The sequence below is a fragment of the Oreochromis niloticus genome, linkage group LG5 (assembly GCF_001858045.2).
Source record: "Oreochromis niloticus isolate F11D_XX linkage group LG5, O_niloticus_UMD_NMBU, whole genome shotgun sequence".
NCBI lineage: Eukaryota > Metazoa > Chordata > Actinopteri > Cichliformes > Cichlidae > Oreochromis > Oreochromis niloticus.
Window position 1 is genome coordinate 9360992 of NC_031970.2, and position 25771 is coordinate 9386762.

Genomic DNA, 25771 nt, shown 5'->3' on the forward strand with positions numbered 1-25771 from the left:
TTTCACTGGTTGTTTTTGTGTTTGTTTTCATTTCACTACTTAAGATTAAACTGATTAGTTGAGGAATCTTTAAAAGTATTCTACGTCATTTTATAAGCAAAATGCCCCAAATTCACACAGCTGAGCTTCTCTAATGAGAGTACTTTCTGGTTTTATTTCACCTTATAGCTTTAGTTAAAACAAGCGCTTTAATATGTTACCTTCACATTGTTATGGCAAGTTTTTACTTTTTGCTGACCTTTTCCAGACCATTGAATCAAACAGAGAAAAGGAAAAAGAAGTAAAGTAAAGAAAAGGAAATAATAAACAATATTGTTTTGTAATTTTCTGATTAACTTCCTTAAATGTTGCATTTAAGGATCAGACTGATGCAAAAGTCATTGGTTGCACTAGACACCCTTTTCGGCACACTGACAAGTGTATTGAATTTGAACTTTTTAGCAGTAAGCCTGTTCTCCCTCCATTCTGAATCTCTATTATTTTGTGTGAGAAAGCAAAAATAGCTTTTCAAACATAAGTAACCAAAAGTGTTTGCAATGTTTTGTCTAATGTCATTAGAGCAGATTAGGATGTAAAAATATAACCGTGATTTATTCAGCAAAAACATTGGATGCATTTAGGGTGGGGTGGAAATGAGATAATTGTGTTTAGAGGGATTTTTGGCAGGATTTCAGCACTGAACAACCCTCTCTGTCTGATTCAGGGAGCAGCAGTTTGATCTTTTACTGAATTCATTGCCAAGTCCTGCTTTGCAGCACGCACTGTGGCCATAATGAGAGGCGTAGAGATGTAGCTACACGAATTAGCCAGCAGAGGTCACAATGGGCAGAGCTTATGTTTGAGACACACCCGTATTTCTGTCTGTGTTATATGTGCTGTATGCTGATGCAAAAGGTGACAAGGCTTATTTTTTGAGGCAGCACATGCAAGCATCAGAGTGTGAAGTGCACAGTTAATAACGTGCAAGGGTACGTAAGACGATGAAGGACTTTTTTATCATTACAGTTCACTCGAGACGTTTGTACCTGCTTGTGATACTACTGATTGTTTATCTTGGCACCTTTAATTAAGCTGTGACTATGTTCAGCCCTGTGCGAGGGATCTTATAATGTAGATAGCAATTTGTATCTCTCAAAGTCAGACAGCAAACGTGTGGAGTATCTGTGCAGTGTGAGGATTAATTACAGTTTTCTGAAAATTTCTGCGTCCAGCCAGTGCACATCTTTGACTGTAATCCTCACTTATCTCCTGTTTAAGACTCAGACACAGAGGACATAGGGGTCTAATTTCTAAACTGCCACAGTCTATAATCTCCCCTTGTGAACTTAAGTCATCCTGCAGAGCGATTTAACTTCAAGGGCAGGCAATTTTCTCAAATGTGCGAGAATTATGGCGTACCCCACCATCAAATCACTCATTGCCCTCTGTCTTCACACCCGTTTGAAGTGTGTAGTTTCACTGCTTTCACCACAGGTTAATTTTAGTTATATTCCACTACATGTCCTTAGCCTGCACATATTCAACCTTGTAAGCTGATCATATGACTCGCTTTCTAATATTTGGTTGTACCACACAGAGAGGGGTGTCTTAGTCACAGTTTGTAATCCCAGCCTCAAAGATTATGAGGAAAAAAATGTGTGAACCCATGCTGTCACCATATCATCGCTCCTGTCATTCTTTTTTTTCCTGAGCTGACACCTCTGAGCCGGCTTCCTTTGGCCCAGATTCTCAGTAGGGGTCGTGCTGAGGGAGCCTGTGCCCCGTAGGCAGCCAACTACAAACATGCAGTGACAATTCAAATTAGTCCAGTTCACTGGCTCTAGCTGTGACTCAGGACATTGAGCGCCAGGCAGAAAAGATGCATACGCAACCCGCCAAGCTATGCAGTGACAGAAAGCGCCAGAGATTAATAAGTGAGGCTGTTTTATGAGTGTTTCACCAGGTATATGACCCATTTTAAGCTCAGCACTTTTGTTCAGAAAGACTTGGACTGGAACAGTGCCAGGTCCATTTGCAAGTCAGAGAGAGATTGCCTGGTAGCTAAGTAGTCCCATCCACAGGCACCAGCAGCGGCTGAGGATGTGTCTAGAGTATTGTTATGCAAGCGGGAAGAGCGCAGTCCCACTTTGATCCAGGCGTCGGACAGAGGCTGAGATGCTTCAGAGCTGGAAGCTGCTTCTTTGGTGTCCCATCTGGGTATTTGCATGCCGGACAGTAGACTTCCACAGGACTTTGAGCACATGGGGTGTAACGAGGATGGACTGATGGACGTCTGAAGATATTGCTCATCACTCAGCATCCACATGTTTTGAGCTTAGTTAGCATCTCATTAAGTTTTGTCAGCGTCAATTATAGGTAAGTTTGGGTTTCTTACTTCATACATAGAGAAAATAATGTCTATTTAATAATCTGTTGTAATAAAAATAGACTAGTAAGAAATATGCTACCTGTTAAATTATTCTTAATTAAACAGGACTTGAAATCATTTAGTTAATCCTAGCTTTTTATTTCCTGTTCTCTCTAAACATCTCAGTTGAATGATTCTACTATCATAAGTGCATTTTGCTGTAGTATTTGTTGAGCATGTGAGGAATTGGCAGACACATTCCTTTAACAGCAGTGTCCTGTGGAGAGATTTCTATCATGTGTATGACAAAAACAGAAAAAGAGCCTGAGGGGTATAGGAAACAGTCAAACAGCTCAACTAATTCCTGCAAAGATTTTTGTTGTCCGTGCCTTGTACAGGGAGTCATATGCCTAGTAATTGTCTGGGATATACTGCTGACTCATAACTGTTTGTGCTGGAGGCTACTTCTGCGTCAGGCTCATACATATCACTGCTAATCTACTAAGTTTACACTGGGCTCCAGTAGCCTGTGATTATTCATGTTTTGGTTTTTGATGTCCTCATCAAAGACTGAATCAATATGAGCTCTTGTTTCAGTGCTGGAAGACAAGACTTCCTTTGAAATTTAAAGATCCTGTGACACAAAAGTTTTAGTTTTAAGGAGGGAAAAATGTTTAAATATGTCATTAAAAGTCCATGTGCTAATATATTGTGTGATTTTAATGGCTGCTTCAATGCCAATAGACCTAGATTCAGCAGAACATTTAGCCGTCCAAAATTCAAGATATTTCTTTGAGAGGCTGATATAAATTCAAATATTGGGTTTCCTTTAACTGAGCTCATTGAATTCTTTTCATTGACCAGTAATCCAACTAAAAGAAAATATCTTTATAACTGTTTACAGCTTTTCATGTTGTCTCCCGATGGCCAAAACTCAGCTACAGCTCAAAGGACAGGTTAAAACAAAAACAAGAAAACAAACAACTTCTCAGATGTTTAATGGTTTCCCAAATGATATACAAAAACTCTTCCACAATGCAGTGGAAAACAAAAAAATTCCTGGAGACTCTGTGAGGTGGTGGTGTAAGCCACATGCTGCACTCATCATGCTAACGTACTGTGTGCCTGCTGGCACTTCCACTATGCTGATGTTTATAAGCTAAGCTTCAGTTTCTTAGTGTAGAGTGGGCAAGAATACGATGAGGAATATGAATCCTGAAATCACTGGGAGTCAAATTGCATGTCTGGTATAAATGTGCCTATCTGTGTAACATCAATGTGATGTTTAGAGGGATTAAAAAAAAACAAGAGAAAACTGACAAAGCATGCACTATCAGCACTTTTTTTCATTTTGGTACTTGGTAGTGCTTTTCCGCAGACACATCCTGGTCTGTACTAAACAGAACTGAAGTGCCATTCAACGTAAGCATGCACTAATGCATACAGTGCAAACCATAAAGTAATTCAATTCTACACCATGAGTCCATACATGGGGCTGGGCATAACACTATAACACTAATGGTGGGTGATGTCATTCTAAATAAAGCAGATCTATCATGTATGCAACTTGAACTTAACTAATTTCAGTGTTGCTGGATTATCATGAGACAACACAGAAATAGTGGTCTGTGGTGAGACATTTATTATGGTGATTTTTAAAAATGTAGCTAAGGGCATATTTTAGCCTCTTCCCAGGAGTACACATCATGTCCAAAACACTTTCAGACCCGCTGCATTTGCAGATGCTTTGTAGTTTCCTTTTCATCATCCTGTCAAAAGAAGTAGCAGTGTAGGCATTGTGGTCAGTGAGCTACTGAACAGTAAAATAGCTCATTTCAAGTTACAAATACCATCAATAACAATGACAGTTGTGATGTAACATCACACGCATGCACAATGATGTTATGAAGGGATGTTTTCAAATGCTGGAGACCATGATGTTCAAAGGGTGATTTATTTAATTATTTTTCCTTCTCGTAAATGCCACGTCTCAGAGCGTCCTGAATCCTGTGTGTGTGTGCCAGTGTGTGTGTGTGTGTGTGTGTGTGGTTTGTCTGGTTTGGAAAATCTCGTCCACAGACACGCTCCAGTAGCAGACATGTTCCACCTTGGCTAACCGAAAATGACATGTGTGCCGGCTTCGGAAAACCTGATACATATTTTATGTTTTCCATATAAAGCTGTTATATAATAATGGGTGTTCAGAATAAACCTTTGTCAGAGCTCAGAAATGACAAGAGGTGACTTCTCCCATTTTGTGCATGTTCTAGCTTTATGTTGTTTATGCAGGGTCAGTGATGGCTGCCAGGGGAAGCATGCCAAAGATGGCAGTCGTGGGCTGCTTCTGGGTGACAATGTCAGGGTGAGCTGTGCACTCAGTTTTTCTGGATTATTTTTATGTAAATGGCGTGGAGGAAAGATTAATGCATGTTATGACTCATTCTAATTGCTTTTTGTTAAAGTGTACTCATATAAAAATAAAGAAATGATTGCCTTGACTAAGAAAACCTCCAGGAAGAGCAGCGCCTCAGTTTTAAGTCTCCTGGTTACAATTTATGTTGCTGTTGTCAGCTGCTGAGTGACATGTTGCAGGCACACTGACATTTCAGCGCAGTCGCCCCCATTCTTCCCCTATTCTTCCATCAGTATCTGCTCAGCTAAGCAGATACTGATGGAAGAGCATTTTTGGTGTACTGTTAGTGAAAACAGTATGCATTTTAACCTAGGGAGGTTCAAATTCTTTATTAAGAATTCACAGGACACCACATTGCTGGATGTGTGAACTGTGTTGAACATCTGGCAGCTGTGGAGGTCTCTTGCTGGCAGGTATGTGGCTGAAGCAATGGACTGTGTTTTAAGTTAAACAGTATCACCAGGTTCTGGGAAAAGAGCACAAACTCTGAACGCCAGATGTGCAGTAGCACTGAGACAATGCATTAAAAGAGAGAACTGTATAACAAAAGCACGACTGTTTCACTTTTTTCTTGTGTTTCATGTGGAAACCTTAGCTGCTCGCGGAAAAGTTCAGTTTGCTGACTTGACATGCTTCAGCTAGGATTATGTAAAGACCCTACTAGGAGGAAAGCTCAGCCTTGTTTAATCTGGACTGATAACACTGACAGATGAAGAGGGTTAAAATTTCCATGAGTTTTTGTTCACCAGTGTTAATGTACATCGTTTTCACTACACACAACTTTGTAAACTGTTGCAAGCAGTTTATTCCTTTCTGGCTAAAGGTGTGTTGTAGTTAAGTGAATTCTTAAATGAACGACAACTACCATACATGTATCATAGTGAAGCATCTTGGCATACGGTACAATTTTCAAGTTTGTGTCAAGAGAAAGGAAAAAGAACCCTGGCTTTACTCTGCCATTCATTTTACTGCTGGCTATTGTGACAAGCTGATTGTGGTGACAGCTTTCGGGAATGACATGAACAGATGCTCAGTCGGTCATATCAGCTGTGACTTTGACTGTGGCAAGTGAAGGAAGGACTTTGGTGATTCTGAGTTTGACCATGTACTGTAAAATAAATGTCTGCAAAGTAAATACTGTCACTGGAAAACTATCTGCTTGTGAAAGTTAGTTCAGTGTAGTCGGTCAGTCATCAATCATGTAGTTTCAGCAGGATGTAGATAAAGAAAAGAAACCTGTAAATCTTTTAACCTCAGGCAGCCTGGAAGATGAAAGTAACAAATCATGTCTTACTTTCTTATGCATGATCTGAATCACTGTTTCTATTTTGGGTGTTGCTGGAGTTTGGTCCTTAATTAAAGTATATTTTTGATCCACATTTCCCCTCCTACCTGTTCTAATAACCCAGTTCACAAGGCTGTTGAACCATCACAGACAACTGCCCACAGACTCATCACAGTGCTGCAACATGCTGGGCAAACGCTTTCATTTTTCTATACGAGTTTCTGTTCACCTCAAACAACCGTGTCAGTTGCATAACAGCTGCATAACTACAGCAGCAGGTTGTTTTAGTGCGCTTAAGGGATTTCACAGCTGAACATACCGCACTGCTCACAATCCTTCAGAGCTGTGTTTGTTGTAATTCAGATAAATTAAATCATTTATGTCAAAGAGGCAACATGATGTGGCGTGTCTACATGAAATGACCTCACTGACCTCGTTTAGTGTTGGAGTTTTTTTGTTTGTTTGTTTGTTTTTTTAAATAACTAATGAGGGAATGACTAAATAATACAGTATGTTACTTACCGGTAATTACTTCTTGGAGAAAGTAATTTGTTACACTACCTGTTACTTTCAGTTTACTTCATAAGATGACCTGAAATGCGTTGTCACATAATTGCCAGTTAACAATATAAACCTTAGGCTGCAGTCCCACATGCTACACAAATCTCTATCCTAGTGATGGCACAAATCCATTCTTTCTTTTAGTGTATATGTATGAACACTGCAAAGCTGAAAACCAGTTCAAAGCAATTACAAAGGGATTGTCACTGTAATTCTACTATAGGAAGATGTACAGGTAGACATGCAGGCCACAATGCTGCAAACCTGACTTCCCATTTCTGACTTTGCGACTTGTTCAGGTTCAGGGTCTGGCTGCTGGGTTGGGGTCAACATAGACTCAGCTTTGTCATCACTCTGGGTTATTGGCTTGCTTTGTGTTAGCATGCTGTCTGTGCAGATATTTGGACAGAGCCGATGCTCTTTCTAAGCATCTGCAATATAATGTAGCTGTTTCTATTCTGGATGCAGCTTGCAGTTTACTATCATGTGCCTGTTCCCCCTTGTTTGTCCTCCTCCATGCGCAGGAACCCAAATCAGCTCATAATAACTCAAGTGTGCAGAAAATTACAGAACTTAGTCCCCTATTTTATACACTTTTATGGCACTTGCAGTAGCTGTAAAAATTGCTGCTGACATGCATCCAACAATCACTTTAATCTTAAGCTTGTAATCTCTCCTCTGATCCCTTATTTGTAGCATCAGAAGGTTTTCCTGGATGCCCCCTAGGTAATTCCACTATAGGATCCAGTACACTGAAAGGAATTTAGTTCAAACTCATTTATAAAGAAATAAATGAAAAAAAAAATGAATAGTTTACACTTGAAAGTCTAACAAGATAGTCACATTTTATCCAAAAAAATCCTCTGAATTGACTTTGTGGTAAGACATTTTTTGGTAGAAGGAATCATTATATATTTGCTGGTCATGGCGATTATTCCTTATCATGAAATCATAGGATTTTTCATGATGGCATTCTTGCTGTTTGAGCACTTAGCAACACATGCTTCTGTGTTGGTAGCTGCCTGATGAAAGCATTGCAAGATGGCTCAGAATTTGACATCAATGAAATGCACAGATCATTGAAACTAGCAAGATAATCACTACATGTAAGGCGTTAAACTACAAGTAAACTCGTTCAAAAATAAACTACTATTATATGCAATTAACATCTCCCCAACACACATCCATTACAGTTCCTCCCCTCTTCATCTCTGCAAGCCATGCATTGGTCGTTGACAAGAAATGCATAATTACCAGTGTAGGTAAAATATGCTACAGATGCTACTTTTAAACTCTGAAATACTGTGGAGTACTGAGAGATTTACTTCATTCTAATAGGATTAGTAAGCATTTTTTTTTAGCCTATTTGGCAAAAACATGAATGTATTTGATGCTCATTTATAAGGACAAGTGCTCCACTCAAGCTTTAAAACATATACATCAATACATCACCAGTGGCCCATAATATGGACTTGATATTTAACTTTTTAATGCCGTTGATCCTGCAATGGCATTACTGACTGTGGTTTATTACATAAAGTGACTAATTAAGGGTAAATCCCTGGATTAATGCACTTGCCCAAATGTCCCCTCTAATCTCAACATCACAAAAAGTACAGCTTTAATAAAAAAGACAATATGTCAGTAGTTAATAGTTTTATGGTAACATTTCACTAATTGAAGAACATCAAATATCTAGAAGACTAAATGAAGTGATGAGAAGTTGGAGATCACAAAACTCACTTTACATAACAATGTACATGCCTTTCTATGTTAGCAGACACACACTGCAGATTAGTGCTCCTGCAGAGTGCTATAAATGTGTTAGTCAATGTGATGGATTGAGGAGGGATTACTTAACTATGGTGTGCTGAAATTAGGGAGGTGATGTGATCGCTGAAAAACTTGGAGTAATTCCCAAAATAGAAATACGGCGAGTTTTTCAGTTGGGCACTTAAACAGTTGCTGTAAATATATTAGATGTTCACAAAGACTGGTTTGAAAACAAATCATAATTTGTTCTTAAAATTAATTAACATGTCATCAAACACACAGGAATAAAATGCGATTTGTTTTTTATATGATAGATGCATCATCTAGCACCCACAACATCTAGTACCCATCATTTGTTAAAATGAACATCTTCCATATTACTTGAAAAAAAATTAATGTATTATTTTTCTTGCTTGCTCCTTTAAGAAACTAATTTGGGACATGAGGTATCATTTCTTCGCTGGGGTAGAAACATGTGTAAGATCGAGAGATACGGTGCTAGATAAAGTAATGTGTACCTGACAACACAGATCAGGATCCAGTGTACTGGAGAAGGGCTTGACTCCAGCTTGTGCTGAAGTTGCAGATGAGAGGCAATAACCATGGGTGGGTATACTTATGTCCAATATTCAGGTTTTCACAGGTGAACATCAGGTGTGCCTCCCTGCTTTTGTTTGTTTTAATGCACCGGCCGTCTTGGAGTCTATCAGCCAGGTGCTGAATCATGCCCAATTTATAGACTCTATGTGGCAGTAGCACTGAAACCTTGAGGGACGTGACTGGCAAAAGGCCTGATTGATTCAAACCTGAGTGGCTCTTTGGTTATTGGAACTCTGCTGCAGTTTTGCTACAGTGTTCCACCATAAAGATGTGTAGTATTGGTTATTATTTATACGTGTAATATTGGGTATTAGACCCATGATTGCAGGCTATTTGGTCCTGGTTCAACCATAGAGTGTTTGGTTTGTATTAAAAGTCAGACTCAGTTCCCAATGGGAGTTGAGCTTCACCAGGGCTGCACTTTATCAGGATGTTGTTCATAAGTAAGGGGGGATGGAGAAGGAAATGTAATTTAAAGGACTGACGCCATGTCTGCCATGGTGCTTGTGCCATACAGCTTTATTGTAGTGTAAAGAGAGCTGCATGTGAAAGCAAAGCTGTCAGTTCACCAAACAGTCTGCCTTCCCCATTTTATCTATGACCACAAGCTGTGGGTAGTCAACAAAAGGATAAGCTCATGGATACAAACTGCAGAAACAATCTCCTTCTGAAGGGTCTGTGCACTTACTAGATAGCTTACAGCAGCACCACTACACATCTACACATTGCAAGTACCCAGGTTTAGGTAGTTCAAGCCTGGAATGCTTTGGTCCCCCACAACCACTCTTCCACCACTCCAAGAAAAGCTGGAGGAGGTGGCTGGGTAAAAGTAGATCTGAGTATCTCTTCTCACATTGAATATGAATGAGTGAATACATAGTGCTAATCAAAGTTCACTCAGTTTACCCAAATGTGAAAGTGTAAAGTTAGTCAATTGACTGACTTTGTGAGCTCTAGTCACACAACAGTAATGTGGCTAAAAACAAACATTGATTATTAAGCAACAAGATAAATCAAATGCTACTCTGATTTCAAAAAGTTGATTCTTTTTATTTAGATAAACAGAACCAACTTTTTGGGATGTCCTTGCCTGGATGATTGAGCATGCATCACGATATTTCATTTTTTTTAAATTTGCAACTTTCATTTAACATTTTTTTTTTTGTTAACTGGATTAAATTATCTTCTGGAAACTGGATCACTTACACTGTGCCTTACACCAAATATAAGAAGAGCCTTCCATTACTTACATATTTTCATAGTGCATATGCATATATTAAATTTGGATGTGTGCATCTGTGTGCTGCTGATCATTCTGAGCTGACCTCAGTTCATGTTTCCCCCAGCTGAGTTTCTCCTTGGCAAAGCTAGGTCACAGAAAGAAATGGTGAAAATCAGGAATCTGGGCCTTGGTGCTATATATAACAATTAGATCAGGCAACTTGTAAAAGTAGATAATATGACAGTCTGAGAAAATTGAATTATGTAGATAATGTAATGATGTACTCATTCAGCTCTTATCTATTGGTGCTGGGCTACATGGGGAGAAACGTGAGCAGCAAAGAGATTGGGACTGTGTATTTCTCCAGCACCAGAATTAGGCCTTGCAAGCGAAATAAAATAGTTACTATTTTGCATATGATATTAGACCAAAATAATAATTATATGTGGTTTGAATGTTGATTATTTCTAGATTTTTTTTTCATCCTTATGTCAGACATTTTCCAAAATGGATTAATGGCATTTCATGAAATTTAATCCGCTGATGTGTTATGAGTACATTATCAGTCCTGACATTATCAGCTGTAGAGGGCTCCTGAGCAGTCTGGAAACTTTAGAGCAGAGTAAACTGATCCTCTGCAGACATGATGTTGGTCTGTTTAAGTATCTTTAGTCTGGCCTTCTTGCTTGATGATAGGTTTGGAGAACTGGGGCAATTTTAGCTCCTCATAGAGTTGGCAAGGTGCTTTGATGATGGCTTGCTGTAAGACTGGCATGGTTTTAAAAAAAGCTTACAGTCACGTTTAAATTGTGACACATGATTCCAATGGCAAAAGACTTAAGTATGACTCACTAATGTCTGGTCATAATAGGTGAAGTAGGTGTGTGTATATGTGGCCTCGGGGAAGAGAAGAGAAACTAGAGACTGTTGAGCTGTTGAAGACATGGGTTACCCTCTAGTTTTCTCACTGACTTCTCATTTGCCAAAGCTCTCTGCAAAACAGCACTCTTACTTTAAGCTGCATCTCCCTATTAGGTGTAGCTGATCTATGAGAGCTAGTTAGCCTGCACATCACACAGCTTATTGTCTCTTTGTGGAAGACAAATTTTGGACATTCCTTTATTCAGGTAAGCTGAAGAATTTATTTGGCTATGCCCAGTGTAGATTTAGGTAAAAATGTAACTTTTTTTCAATGAGGATGATACCCTGCTATTTATTTAGAAAATGTTCAAAATGAAACTTAAATTAAAATAAAAAATAACAAAATGGAACTAATATAAGTCATCTTTAGCATCATGATTTGGTTCACTTTTGCAATCTTTTAAATTATCAGTGCTAAATTGTTTGTATTTGTGTGTTATGGCCTTAATTCCAATATGACATGAAAACCATTGTTTTTGTGTGTGTGCATGTGCATATGCATATGCTTGTATTTATCTGTGTGTGTGTTGGTATAATCAGTATTTCTCATACATATCAGGGTTTCAAGGCATCACTCAAGTAATAGATAAAAAACCCAATAAAACACATGGAAGTATTGTGCAGATTTTAGTACCAAATATTATTGAAAACTATCATTAAAACTGCTACTAGTAACAGTTATTTATTTAGACTAAAATCACATGTTTAATCACATTATAGACTAAATTAACGGAATGAGCACTTGCAAAACTGAATCTCAGCAAACTATTGGGAAGCATGTACTTTAACTCACACAAATACAGTAAACACAAAATGAATGTGTTTTTTAAATGCCAAAAAGTACCTTGCTTTGGGAAAAGAAAAATGCAAAAACTAGTTGTTACACACTGAAACAACTAGTGCAACAAACTCTGCAGTAAAATAAATGATTTCTATATTAAAAAACAAACATGAAACGCTTGAAAACTTTTCAGGAACTTTTCTTTATGAGCATTGCGTAGCTAATGGAATCTCTACACTACAACTACACCAATGTAAATTGCAGCATTCCCACTGTTAATCATAAAAACCCCCAATACTAGAGTCATGTGAAAAAAGGAGGGGTTTTTTTTTTACATTGGCTTAAATGAGGTTTTGTATGTACATATTCAGAAAGATTAACAGGGCATGCTCATTATTTTCCTTTCTGTGTATATTTAATCTGAATCCACTGTAGTCTTTGTAGTTATCTGATCGTAGGGCTGAAACCAATTCTTTGTATTATCTACTAACCAGAAATTTAATATTTATATCTATGAAACTGTGTCAGAAAACTGCGAGAATGCGCATCATCGCCCAAGTGAAATGTCCAAAACAGATAACCATGTAGATTTTAATTTCCAATGATGTAAATAGTCAAATACTTGCACAATATTTGGTTTAATTGTTAAATTAACTATAAATGTGTGAATATTCCAACAATTTGATCTGTTTTGGTGTTGAATGTAGACTTACGCAATGTTGAAAGGGGTTCAGAAACATCACTATGTATGACCCAGTAGTTGGGCATTTTGATTTTGACATCATTGTTACACAGAAAATAGTTAAAATATAAAGAATTAAAGTTGCCGAGCTTAAAAAGGATTCCAGTTTTGACTGAGGACTCCAATCACAGAAAGTTTTTTTCGGAAATAAAATGTGAATCTGCAACATCCACTATACAATCCATTCAGGAAAGTCATCCTCATTGAGTCCACTCAAGTGGTATATGTTGTTGAATCACTACATTGTATCTTTGGAGGAGAGGTGCTGTCTGCTGGCCATGACAGGGACAGACGGTGTTGGCATGGCCTGAAAGGAGCCATCCTCCTACCGCATGTGCCAAATGGTGTCAGTCTGCCACTGGCTTTCACAGCACGTTTCACACTGGAGGTTGTGAGTAAAGGACCAAGAATACATTAGGCAAAGCTGTTGAAGCATATGGCACATTTTGAAATGCACATGGTGCTTTGATTAATTAGAAATTAGGCAGTTTAATTGTTTTCTTCTAATTTTGATTACAACTCAATTTAATCTATTATATCTTTTTTAAAAAGTGTTGTTTTCCTTTCATTTTTATTAACCCTGGATTTTTTTTTCTTGCTTCACTGCTTCATGTCGAGGTGCAATCAAAGGGCACACAAACATCATGAGACTTTTCTGATCTTAGTCTTTCTCCCCAAACAGGAATTTGAACTGGTGACTGGCCTTTTTTTTTTTTTTTTTTTAGACCTTCGGGCTACTTTGATGCTGTAATCGATACATAATGGTATAATGCTCCTTCCCCTCAAACCATCTTCTCCTCTTTCTTCTTTCCCACTCACTCATGTTTGTATTCACTCAGTAAGTCATGTGGTTAGAAACTGTCTCTGAAGCAGACAGCCTGGAATGTGCAGCTGTTTTACAGTATTTAGTAAGATATAAATCTCTAAAGAAAGCTCGTTATCCATCATTCACAATGTAGCAAAGATAAATGTCCACACATAAACATTTGTATATTTTGATGTGCACACAAAGGTTTAAAATACTGTTATTTTTTCAGTTTTTTCATTAATCAATTATTTTATGTCAATACTGTATATGACAGTAAGAAGGTCACTTAGATCTATAGATTTTTCAGTGTTAAATGCCAAGACTGATGCCCCTCTCATACAGTATGATAGCATACCTGGCAACTGATTTGCTATTCTCTTATTGAGTAGGATTTTGAAAGAGTATTTTGTGGAAAATGTTAAAAAAAAATCAGAATCATCCTAATTTGGTGAAGTTTGTACACACAAACAAGGAATTTGACTCTGGTTCATATAGGAATATGACTGGAATAAAACCAGTTGGAAACCTGCTAAGTTTCCAAGGCATCAGAGATGAGTTTTCGCTCTGTGGTGCAGATTGATTGCAAAGTGCTGGCAGTCTGGTTGCATTTATAAATTAGATCGTAATTAGTTGAAAACATTAACTGTAGTTAGTCAAATTAAGATCACAATTATCTAGAGACAGTTTGCATCCAGCCAGATGACCTTGCAGTCAAAATGGTCACACTCTCAACCTCTGGTCAGCAAGTTGGTCACTCCAGCTATTTGCTGTCGGTTGGTAACGGCAAAAAAAATTCATTCCAGTCACCGGGCAAAGACGTCGTGATCCTATGTACTCTAGCGTGACTTAGCCCTTATGTTAATGTTTAAAGGTCTGCATCCAGTAAATAAATGCTCACTGATTTTGTTTCTAACACTTCTTTTCCCCACACAAAACCAACTCTGTCATTGTTTGGTGGCATTATTAAAATCTGCAGAATGTTTATCACAAACTGGCTAAAGGTAGGTGACAAGGAGTCCACACAAGAGGTTTAATTGAAGATAATTTAATAAACATAAACTAATCAAGCCACAGACATTAAAGAGGGTTAATGCTAGGTGAATTGGAAGAGAGAGACTAAACAGTTCATCTGAGCCAGCTTATTTAGCCTGTGAGGCCCAGATGAGTGCATTAGCTGGTGGCTATGCCATATCAGCCATTTATCAGTAGATGTACTCACCCCATCCCACACCAACCCACACCCCCCACCTCTTAATAATCAAGGTTCAACCTTGACACTGCAACTGAACTAATCAGAAATAAACCAAAATAACAGAAAGCAATATTGAGAAATTTGAATATTTATTATTACACATAATACTGCTACAATCATTTACTACTATTGCTGCTGCTGTTGTGAAAATATATTTTATCTTGTACTTGTTGTAACTGCTGCACCGTATTTGTCTTTCCTGAATTCTTTCCCAGATCTCAGAGCAGTGACTGTCAACAACCATGAGCAGCGGAGTGAATATCAAAGTCATATCTCGGAGGCAGAGTGACGCAGGTGTCAGCTCCAGTCTGCCGTCACCTCGAAGCACGATGTCGGTCTCAAAGGCAGATCCCAAAGAGCAATACGGTGGCCTCCCTAATCCCACAATGCAGTATCAGCACAGCGCAAAACGACGGCCTACATATTCTTCACTGTCTGCTTCTTCAGGCACTGCAGAGCGGCTGAGAGGTGCCGCTTTAAAGAACAACCTGCTGCACCAAAAGACTAGCATGTATTCACAGAGAAGCTCAGCAGCTGCAGCACGAACTGATGGAACCTGCTCAGCTTACAGCAGCCCTCAGATACCAAAGAGGGAAATTCCACGCTCTAAAGACACATCAGACATCTGCAGCGACACAATAACCCAGAAAGCTTTGAGAGACCTTCAGTTAAGAAGAAACACTAACAAGAACTGGACCTTTGGAAAGTATCGTCAGAGGAGTGTGGACAATGCACAAGAGGGTAACACTTTGCGACACCGCCCACCAAATCCTCAGGTAGGCTACGGAAGAGGACGTCTTCTTTATAGTAAAAATGCAAATGGCAATGAGATACCAGGGGTATCTTCAGCTGGAATAGAGAACTTCCAAAAAGAAGTGAGGAACATCTCCAACCATGACCTGGAAGCTTCTGACAGGGAGCTTTTCAACAAATCAAAGTCTTCCCATCAAACATTCAACCTGGCACGCAGAGGGAGTGAGCCAGGAAAGGTCAACATGGCTGCTGTTGCTCCATTTAGATTCAGGTGAGGGCAGTGTTTCGCCTTTTAAGATAGGAAGATATACAATAGATTGCAGTTTATTTCTAGGACACAGAAAATAATGCACACTCATAATGTCTCATGCTTTTTATTATTCATGGTCTTATTAAAAGAAAGACAAATCAAAAAATCCTCTTCTCCCTGGTGTCTGTTAGTTTATGCATATAGCCTCACTCTCTTGAATGCAGTATTCAGTGGTCAAAAGTTATGCCTAAACAGACGTGGATTTAAACTACAATTTCACCCGTTTGTTTCTTTTTTTTGTAGGTTTAAGATTCACGAGGATACAGATACCTCTCTGGATGATCTCAGTGACTGCTCCTCTGACTCCATGGAGGTCTGTTGTGATGATCTAGGTGAGTCTTTTTGAAATTCTTTCCATTATTCTTTCTAGTGTGGGAACACTGGACACATCTGTTGTTATAAAGCATTTGTTCTTAATGTGAGATCTTGCACCTCTAAGGAGTTACCAAATAACTTTGGAGGGTCATAGACTTTGGAATTTCTGTGATCTTTGCTCTTGTCATATGAAATGTTTAATTATTCTCATTCATATGAGTAAATAAATATAAGAAAAATAAACAACTCTTTTGTGGAAGTGGCATCAAATTTAAGGTAAAACTCATTCATGTTTCATCTGGTATCCCATTTCTCTCTTATGGTTAATTATTTGCTCTTTCCTATTCAGTTAAGGCAAACAAATCACCTCCAAATACATGAAACTCTCACATGTGCTGCCCAAACTTTTAAATGGGTGTCAATATAAACCCAGAAAAATTGATGCTTAATGATAAAAAGGGTGAATTCAGGATGCTAAAAATTATGAACAAGAAATCCACAAAGTTTAATCAGTCTTTGACTTAAAATCAATTCACTCTTCTTCTTTTCATTCTTTAACTCTTTTCTAGTATTGTTATCCCCAAAGGACCTACTTAAATTTTTAAAAAATGAACTTTTTTTTCCCAATTAAACTAAAAGGGTCAGGCAGTTTATGCAGAAAAGAAGGAAAACAAGAAAAAAAACCCTGTTTTTCCATTTATATTATATTGCATCGTGTAACACCCAAGCTTTTATATGGCTGACTGTTGACACTGGACTCAGTTCAGCTTGACAGTTGTTCTCACCAAACTGGCGCCAACTCGCAACAAAATCTTTATACTGCTTGTACCACCTGTTATGTTCATCAGGATTTCCTGAAGCACTTCACTTCTTTCTTTATGTGCATGTGGGAAAACAGATTGTTGGCAGAGAGTACTTCTCTCAAATCACACAGCACTGTTAATGCAGCATTGTTTATCAATGTTTTTGACATCTCTGATGTGCCATTACAATCAAATTTCCATTTTTTTTACATCCCTGCTGTGTAAAACATAAAAAGTTGAATGTTATTTTTCATCAGCCCTGTTCCTCACACATCCTGTTGCTTGGACACTGTAATACAACCATGACGTGTGAACATAAACAGGCACAGTGTGTTAAAATATTTTGTATGGTCACTATTTCAATGTTTGAAGGGATTCACTTTTCCAAATGAAGATTCAACATGAGCAGTTACCAGTATGACAGATCTGTTAAATCAAATTATAGAGAGTTTATTTCATTAAAGCTCTACTGTAAGTAAGTAATATTAATTAAGAGAAATAAACAGACATCACTCAACACAACTATTATTTAAACCTGTCTGTTGTAAGACTGTTACACAGAAGCTTGTATATTTTATATTTTAATATTAAAAATTGTTTTTAACCATTGTTGGAGAAGGACCAAGTTCTTTTAGAACTGTCACAATGATTGACAGTAATAAACTGGTCGAACATGAAAAACCACTAATCTTTTCAGACAACAACACACAAACAACTAAAACTGGAAGTGTGAGCAACAGAGTGTGGAGCATTTAAAACGTGGGCCCCACCATGATGCAATCGATTGTGTCTGAACTCTTGAATTCTTAATTGTAACATTGTGGTTATTTTTTTATTATTTACTTTTGACCCAATATCAATTATATTTAGAAACTTATAAAGGCATCATACTTAATTTCATAACAGCAACTAATTTATATCTGCAAAATATTTGAATTCTGTATGATATAGCATGATGTCATCATGTTGCCTAGCTACCACTTATTAATGGGCTAAGATGGTGGCATTTATGGACTGCTTAATTTCAATTTCATGACAGTAACGTCTAATTTTTAGATCCACTAAATTATATTATTGTCTTATTTTTAGTAGATATTGTGACCATTATGTTGCTCAGCAACCGCCTACCAATGGACTAAAAGAGCCAATTTTTAGCATCTTTGAACCTGTAGCTTATAAAAGCATCATATCATTGTTCTTTCACCACAAAACCATCTTTTTTCTGTTTGTGTAGGTGTGGCCTTATTTTCAACATGTTAAAATCCCATCATTTATAGCCAAAAAACACGAATATTATAGTGTGCTATATATGAAATATAATGAGCAGCCAACTAGCAATGAACCAAAATTATATTTATATAGTATATCGGGACATGGGCTTGGACATGCATGAGTATTACTGGCATGAGTGAAATACAGAAGATCAATAACTACAACTGGACCACAGATTTAGTCTTGGTTGGGCAGCTAGTACATTCAACTTCACAGCAAGCCATATTGACTCAAATTAACAGACAGTGATGCCCTCATTAATGATTGAGTTAGCAAAATTCATTCCTGTAAAATTGAATTTACACGGATGCATTCAAGTATTTTGAATTAGTTATGTTGTTTATTTCTGAATCACCCAAATCACACAGACTTTGAAAATGGCCTCACATGAATGCCATGGGCTATTTGAAAACCCTTTAACTGACTTCTTAATTATCTTAATCACTTTGAGGGTTGAGAGCCTTCAGCCAGCCTCCTCTGGGAGAGACCAGACCAGCAACTGAGTGGTCCTCTGCCGAGGGTGGACAGATGCATGACTGAGAGACTGAGTGGTTTGATGGGAGGATCAGCTTTCACCTCCTGTCTGGGAGTTCCTCTTCTCCCCAGTGGAAAGACTTAGGGAACGCTTAAATTCATAGAGATGTGTCTTTGTAACATGTCATATGTCTTCAGCTACATAGCTGGAAGATAAAGTACACGTGTAATACTGATGGTTCCATTCAGCAGAAACAACTGTTCAGTTAGAAAAGTTTCCGGATAGGAAGACTCACTACTTTACAAACAGCAAGTAGTAGACAAGATCATTTAACCTTTGCTATTGTTTCTTGCAGCTTGAGCTCATCAGTAGACTTTTGTTCAGGAAAAAAAATCATAATTATTCATCCCTTGGGCTTCTCACATTCCAGCTAACACAATGATTCCATTACATCTGTATTTAGAGACTCTTGTATCGCATTAGTTACCATATGACTTCAACGCAATTTTTACATGTGCTTTTAATTCTACGCTTCAACCTACAGCTCTCTGCAAAAGGTACACTTGCACACATTATGTGAAGTCACATGGCAGAGAGGCTGTTTAAATCATCTTGGACAGATGGTTTCTAATGACTTTGGCTGTATGGTCTTTGTTGTTTGATTGCTTGGATATGATTCTTGACAATATTTTGTGATTAATACCTTTCAATATCAATATCAATTTCAGTATAGTATATGTTATCCCACCTATTTGAAGCAGGAAGGCAGTTGTTGTTTAGATCATTTGCAACATTGATTTTTCACAAATCAGAGATGTTGTGTTCTTTTTAGGCACACACATTTGTGTTTCATTAACTGGAAATAGCAATGGCATGGGTAAGTGGAATATGGAGTAAATCACTAGTTGATGGAGTGATGGTTGCTGCTTAAACAATTTCAATATATTCTCCAGCCTCAGCATGGCACAAACCATTACAAATAAACACTTTCAGAATGCAATAGGCCTTTTTCACATTCTGTCTGAAAGCCCAGTAATGTCCATGTGACTCTTTGTGGTTTTCCCCTTCATGCACATGTGTTGGTCTGCCTGATGTTCCTCAGTGCATTGCATCATAGCAGCTGAGCACCCCAAAAATGATTACACGTGCTGAAAAAGGGAAATGAACCACAGACAGCTGTGTAGCTGTCCTGCCATAGAAGTGTATGCACGCACACACCCACGCACACACACACACACACCTGCATTCACATATGGCCTCCTGGAAGATGTGAATCAGACCCACATATAAAAGAAACCAAATTAAAGATTCAGCTCCACCCACCTCTCGCTTGATGACACAGTTTCAAATTTAAATTCAGTTTTTCTATACGTTTTCTAAAGGTGACAGTCACTGATGAGTTTATATGTTGTTAATGTGTATTGTCATCTTACTAGCTTCCAGTAATAGGACTTATTCATGTTTGTGCTGCTGGTATTAATTCACCCTTTATCTTAGCTTCCACCAAGGAAATTTAAAACAAAACTATTGTTTAAAAAACAATGAAATCTGTACATTTTATCTTTGTTATGAGTTGTTTGTTTTTTTCCCTCGTTATGGCAAATGTCTCTGCAATCTACCTGCACAAGCATTTAGCACCATCAGGCCTCTCTTGGCTTTTTGGAGGCTTGAACACAAATATGTCTTCACAGCATCTCTGCGGCTTGCGTTCCCGGAATCTTTCCCGCTGTTTTGCCAAAGAGCTAAGCAAATGAACATATGACGTGCCATAAATCCTGCATCAGACAAAAAGGGGTTTTGCATATTAACCCAGTCAAAACTTTATTTAGATGTTAAGTTTGTTTCTATGCTAGTTTCAGCATGCTAACATAATTAACCCTTTCATGCATGAATTATGACAACCTTAATCAGGATTTTTTTCCCCTAAGTATTTCTATTCATCTTTAGGCATGAAAAGATGAATAAAAATACTTCAGAAAAAAAATCCTGGGTTAAATAAAGATAATTACAAAGAAACATGTCATACATCTATAGTAACATTAAACGACCAGTGAGTGGCAGGTTATGGAGTGACACCTCAGTGTCCAATGTAGTGGTTTATATGCAAGTATACCATCAACACTGGCACAAATACAAGAAAACAGCCTTTGAATAGCTGTCCACTGTAGTGACCACTATGTGTAAAAGGGTTTACAATGTCGTAAGCCAGAAAATTACTGGATAAAATTGAAAAGGGCCATTACTTCTGAGGGGGAATAACCATATCTGGACAAAATTTTTAAATAAAGTTGATGGGATTTATACTCTAAATGCTTTTTGTTTTTTCTAAAGTTGATGTTGAAATATTTCTCTCTGATCCAAATGAATTAGTCGGCCCACTTAAGGGACTTTCAACATCATTTGATAGAAAGTATTAATTTTGTCAATGTCTGATGCAATCTTTATGCATAGGAGGCTTGTGGGATTTGTGATCCTATGATTCATTATGAAATCCCCACTCCCTAAACAAACCAGTTATTCACTGCATCACAAGAGTGAGGTCACCGGCAGTGATCGAAAGTCAGGCAGGGAGGCTTGGATCTCGTGATGAGGAAGAACAAGAGTTGACATTGTTCCAGAAGCTAACTGCTAGATCAAACAGGGTTGCTAGTCCATGAGCCACCCCAGGTGCTCTGAAAGCCTAATAAAAAAGGCATTGGAGTGTGTTGCCAGCCTATTGTGAGAGTTAGAGTTGAACCCTCTAGACACTTAAGCAAGCAGGTCAAACATATCCGGTGGATTTGCACCATGTAGCGTGGTCTTTTTAGTCATGCTGGCTAAGTGAATTGTGTACTTTAAATGATTTTTTTATTTTATAGAATGATTACATATCAACATGTTCACATTGTCACAGTTTAGTGTTTTGGTTTTTTTTGGCAGCTGTGATTGTACATATCTGGCGTGGATGACATGCAGGATTTGCAAAAGAGTATTTCCATAGTGCAGCCCTGCATGCGAGTTCTGCAGAGCCTCCTGAATCCTCTTCAGAGACTGCTGTGTCTAATATTGAATGACGATTATATTGGTATGTCAGCAAATAAACCCTGCACAAAATGATGTGACTAGAGTTGCAATGCATGCATGTTTGCATATGTGCGTGTGTGTGTTTAAATGCATCTTTTGGTGACTTAAAGATATTTCCAAAGTGTGGTTTTGGGTGTGTTACTTGCTTACACTGGCACATCTTGTTGCTCTCTCAGTCTGCAAAAGTGAAGTCACTCTTTTGGCAGATACACTGCATTTTAAGTCATATTTCCTCTTTTTTTTTTTTTTTTTCAAGCAGTGAACAAAACTATTCAGTTACTTTTTCTTATTTCGTCTGTTGACATTAAGTTTAAATGATTTTGTGCTTATTGTTGATATAGTATGACTAAAGGTCCACTAATCTTTTTTGGCATAAATCAAGAATAGATATCTTAAAGAAATAGAAATCCTGCAGATAATGAAGAGGTTCCTCCTTTTGTTGCAATCTGGCAGCCAACCTAATTTATGCTATAGGATGTAATTACATATGTAAATGGGTATCACTCCACACATTAATAACACCTCCACTAGGACCACGTTAAGAGTATTGAACAGTGAGTTGGGAGGTGAAGAAGGGGGAGGGGAAGAACAAAGGAACCAGAGGAGATGGTGCGATAACGTGCTGTGTTAGAGGAAAATTGTGTCGGTTTAAAAAAAGCCGCACATGATCTATTTTCCTCATTCTGTTGTATTTTACATATTCTGCTGAGACACAGCGAAGCATCTTTAAATGAAGGAAAAATGAGGAAAGGAGGAGGGAGGATGGCAGGGAAGGCGGAGGCGAGGGAGAGGCAGCAGAGAGCAAGGGGAGGAGGGTGCACTGTTGCGTCTTCCGCCGCTGTCATTCTGCTGCTGCGCGGTTCAGCGGCAGAAGGGTGTGCTGAAGGGAGGACTGGGGAAAAAAGAGGAAAGGAGGACTGAAAGGAAGGAGAGAAAGGGAGCGCCTGGGCAGCACTGCAACAGCTGCAGCTGCAGCAGCCTGTCAGGAAGAAAAGGAGACAGAGGGAGACAGAGGAAGAAAAGAGAAGGCTGCAGGATTGCTTTAAAGGGACCATTTCTATATATGATTTTGCACAAGGAGAAGGAAGTGTAGAAGCCTGTTTTCTTCCTCCTGATGCTTTTTGATATGGTCTCATGCAGGAGGAATGCTTGGAAATAGTGTGAAAGACAGAGAAGGAGATTTAAAGATGGAAAGGACGGATAGCACAAAGGCATACGGCCAAGCAGATGGCAAAGGAGTTGGCATGGCAGCTAAGAGGGCCAAGTCTGGAGTGCCCCAGAGCACACAGAGGGGAGAACTAAAGGTTTACCGGGCAGGTAGCTCTGAGGGCAGGATACCAGTGCCCTCTAATCTCCGCAAGCAGAGGTCTATGACAAACCTGGCTGTGCTCACTGATGCCGAAAAGAAGTTACACCTTTATGAGCCAAAGTGGTGTGATGACATGGCCAAGCCTGGAGCAGGGCAGATCAAAACGGGCAAGCCAAAGACAGCAGGGGGTGGCAGCAGTGCTGGAGGGGGTGCCCCTCTCTCCCGAAACCTATCCAAATCTGAACACTCACTGTTCCAAGGCAAACCCAAGCCCTTTAGCCCTCTGGCTGCTCCCTCTGCCCTGAACAAGCAGAGCCGCATACCTCGTGGTCCTTACGCTGAAGTGAAGCCTTTGAGCAAAGCACCTGAGGATGGAAAATCAGATGATGAGATCCTGTCCAGCAAGGCAAAGGCCAATGGAAAGAAACCTGGAGCCGGAGCTGGAGGGGAGTGCAGTGCCAAGGGTCAAGGAGAGGAAGGGGCAGACAAACCTTTCCTGAAAGTGGACCCAGAGCTCGTGGTGACAGTGCTGGGTGACCTGGAGCAGCTGCTCTTCAGTCAGATGTTAGGTGAGTACAGCAGAGATGCCCTAATGCCTTTGCCACCCCTGGGCTTCTCAAATACGATGTGCTATGAACCAAATCTGCAACACGCCCCCCTTTGAAACAGCCACCACACGGCACCTGCTTGCTGCTCCCGATCCACATTTCCCCTGAACGGATTTTGCACAGCTCACCAACTGTGGGGGGGAAAAGAAAGCACAAAGACATCTTCATGCTTGCAAAGCATGCTGCTCTTATTTTATTAAATGCAGACACTGTTTAGCATTTTAACATGAAGCTGAAATGATTCTTATTCCTCTAGCATGTTACTCAGGTTTTTGTGCTTCGGTTTTGATTGTGTGAAATATTTTCGCTTGCAGTCATAACATTGCTGCCTGATTGCATTAGGCCCGGGGGGGGTTGTGGATTATTACCAACAGGCTGATCTCCTTCCGAAAGACTCTCATTTGTGGCAACATGTGCAGATGCACTCGAGGGTCCATTAGCTCCTCCACATATGCTTCCAAAAACCAGAAATGGGAATAACAGCATGCCATATTAAGTTCCTTTTAGGCACAGAGACACACATTTAGCCTCCTCCCAGCTTCATTCATCTGCAGAGCACTGACAGACGGCTTACACCCAGTGTACTACTACACTGCAAATGGCAAAGAAAATGGCTTTGTCTGTGGAGGTGGAGGTCAGGTTTTGTATTGGGAAAGCTTTTATGATTAATACGGGTGTTGATTATAATATAGTGGTGATTATGATTCTGATGATTAGATGTTCTATTTGTTTTCTTTCTAAATAGATAGCTTTGTATTTAATTGCAGGTGTGTTGTGTATCTAATTATAATCTAATTTGGATGCACTGAACATCAAATCTAATCATGAGATGTATAATATGGCATGTTGGAGTGTATGTATTTCACAACTGTTAATCTTTGCCCTTATATACATTGACAGACAAACAAGCATGTCTTCTTCCATTCAACTCAACGTCATCACGTTTGCTGTTGCATCTTAATGAACACATCTGTAATGATTTGATCTGTTATCCACGCTTCATTAGTATGTGGACATTTATCATTCATACTGGTTACACTTACATATTGCAGAGACCAGTGGGAACTTTATACTGTGCTGGATATTATACATGTCAGCTGCTCGAATCCCTTTTGTGTAATTAACTGTGGAGCCACAACCAAAATTGCTAAGAGTTCTGGCGGTTCGGCACCACACCCATATCTGCTTTATTAGCTTAAATTTGCAGCTCAGTGCTTGAGGCTGATACATCTGTATTCCTCTGGCTCAAATGGAAGACATTTTTGAAAAAGTTGTTTTATCATTTTAATGAACTGTGAAAAGAAACATAGCCTTCCAGAAACAGGATACATGGAAACATTGAAAGACATTTAAGTTTTAGCATTGAAGAAGAATTAATAAGCAAGAAATTGAGAAAAAATATTTTCACGTTACAGTAGTAATGTCATTGTTTTGTGTTGAAGACAGCAGTGTCAGAGTTATAACAGAATGTTATGTTTTGCCAGTTTACAGAACCTTTACAGTGAACATGCCTGTTACTGCAAATATTTTTTTTCATGTCTGCAGTACATTCAAGGCTTGGTTAATGCTTCATTCTGAGCTTTGCATCAGCAGCATTCCTTGTTATGAGCTCCTTGAAAGGATGCATTTATTTATGAGTATAGTGGGTCTCTTTGTTTTCCGATAGGGCAAGAATGGTCATCTTAGTTAATAGGGTAATTTATTAATTTAACCATTTATGTTTGTGCAGGACACTGGAACATACCACTTCCTCATCACAAGGCAAGGTTTCATGCACATGGACACATAAAAAACTCCCTCCTAAGAACTAGAATAGCTTCACAGAGCAGCAGAATTTGGAACAGAGCAGGAATAAACTGAAAATCAGTTGCATTACATTATTTTCAAAGTAAAGCACATACAAGAAGTCCACAAAGTAGTAGAGTAGTACAGACAGAAATACGTCTGATAAAACCCATCTACCCTAGACAACATGGGGATGAACAAATCTCATTTTGTCATAATTGGAATCTGTCATGCCAGATCTTCAGAAATGAAGCAGTGGTCTATATCTATCACAGTGGATCTAGATATCACGGTTATGTTTGCCTTTTTTGTTGAAGCTACAGAGGCACGCAAGTGTCAGAGAAGTTCACATTTACACAGGTTATGATAAGGT

At 38.8% G+C, this 25771-nt stretch overlaps 1 protein-coding gene across 14 annotated transcripts in view; it reads left to right on the top strand.

Annotated features, from left to right (window-relative positions):
• The first annotated feature begins 1997 nt into the window (after positions 1–1997).
• The window catches only part of nav1b (neuron navigator 1b), a 66120-nt gene continuing 42346 nt past the window's right edge, over positions 1998–25771 (top strand). For 3 of the 14 annotated variants that reach the window (XM_025907120.1, XM_025907112.1, XM_025907114.1), the window contains exons 1-3: positions 1999–2355; positions 14921–15729; positions 16012–16100. In XM_025907120.1, the coding sequence (XP_025762905.1) occupies positions 14948–15729; positions 16012–16100 (871 nt within the window). In that variant the 5' untranslated portion in view covers positions 1999–2355; positions 14921–14947. Of the gene's footprint in view, positions 2356–14920; positions 15730–16011; positions 16101–22510; positions 23575–25771 lie in introns of those variants that run through there. The other 11 variants (XM_025907121.1, XM_025907115.1, XM_025907117.1 and 8 more) reach the window with 6 other exon arrangements.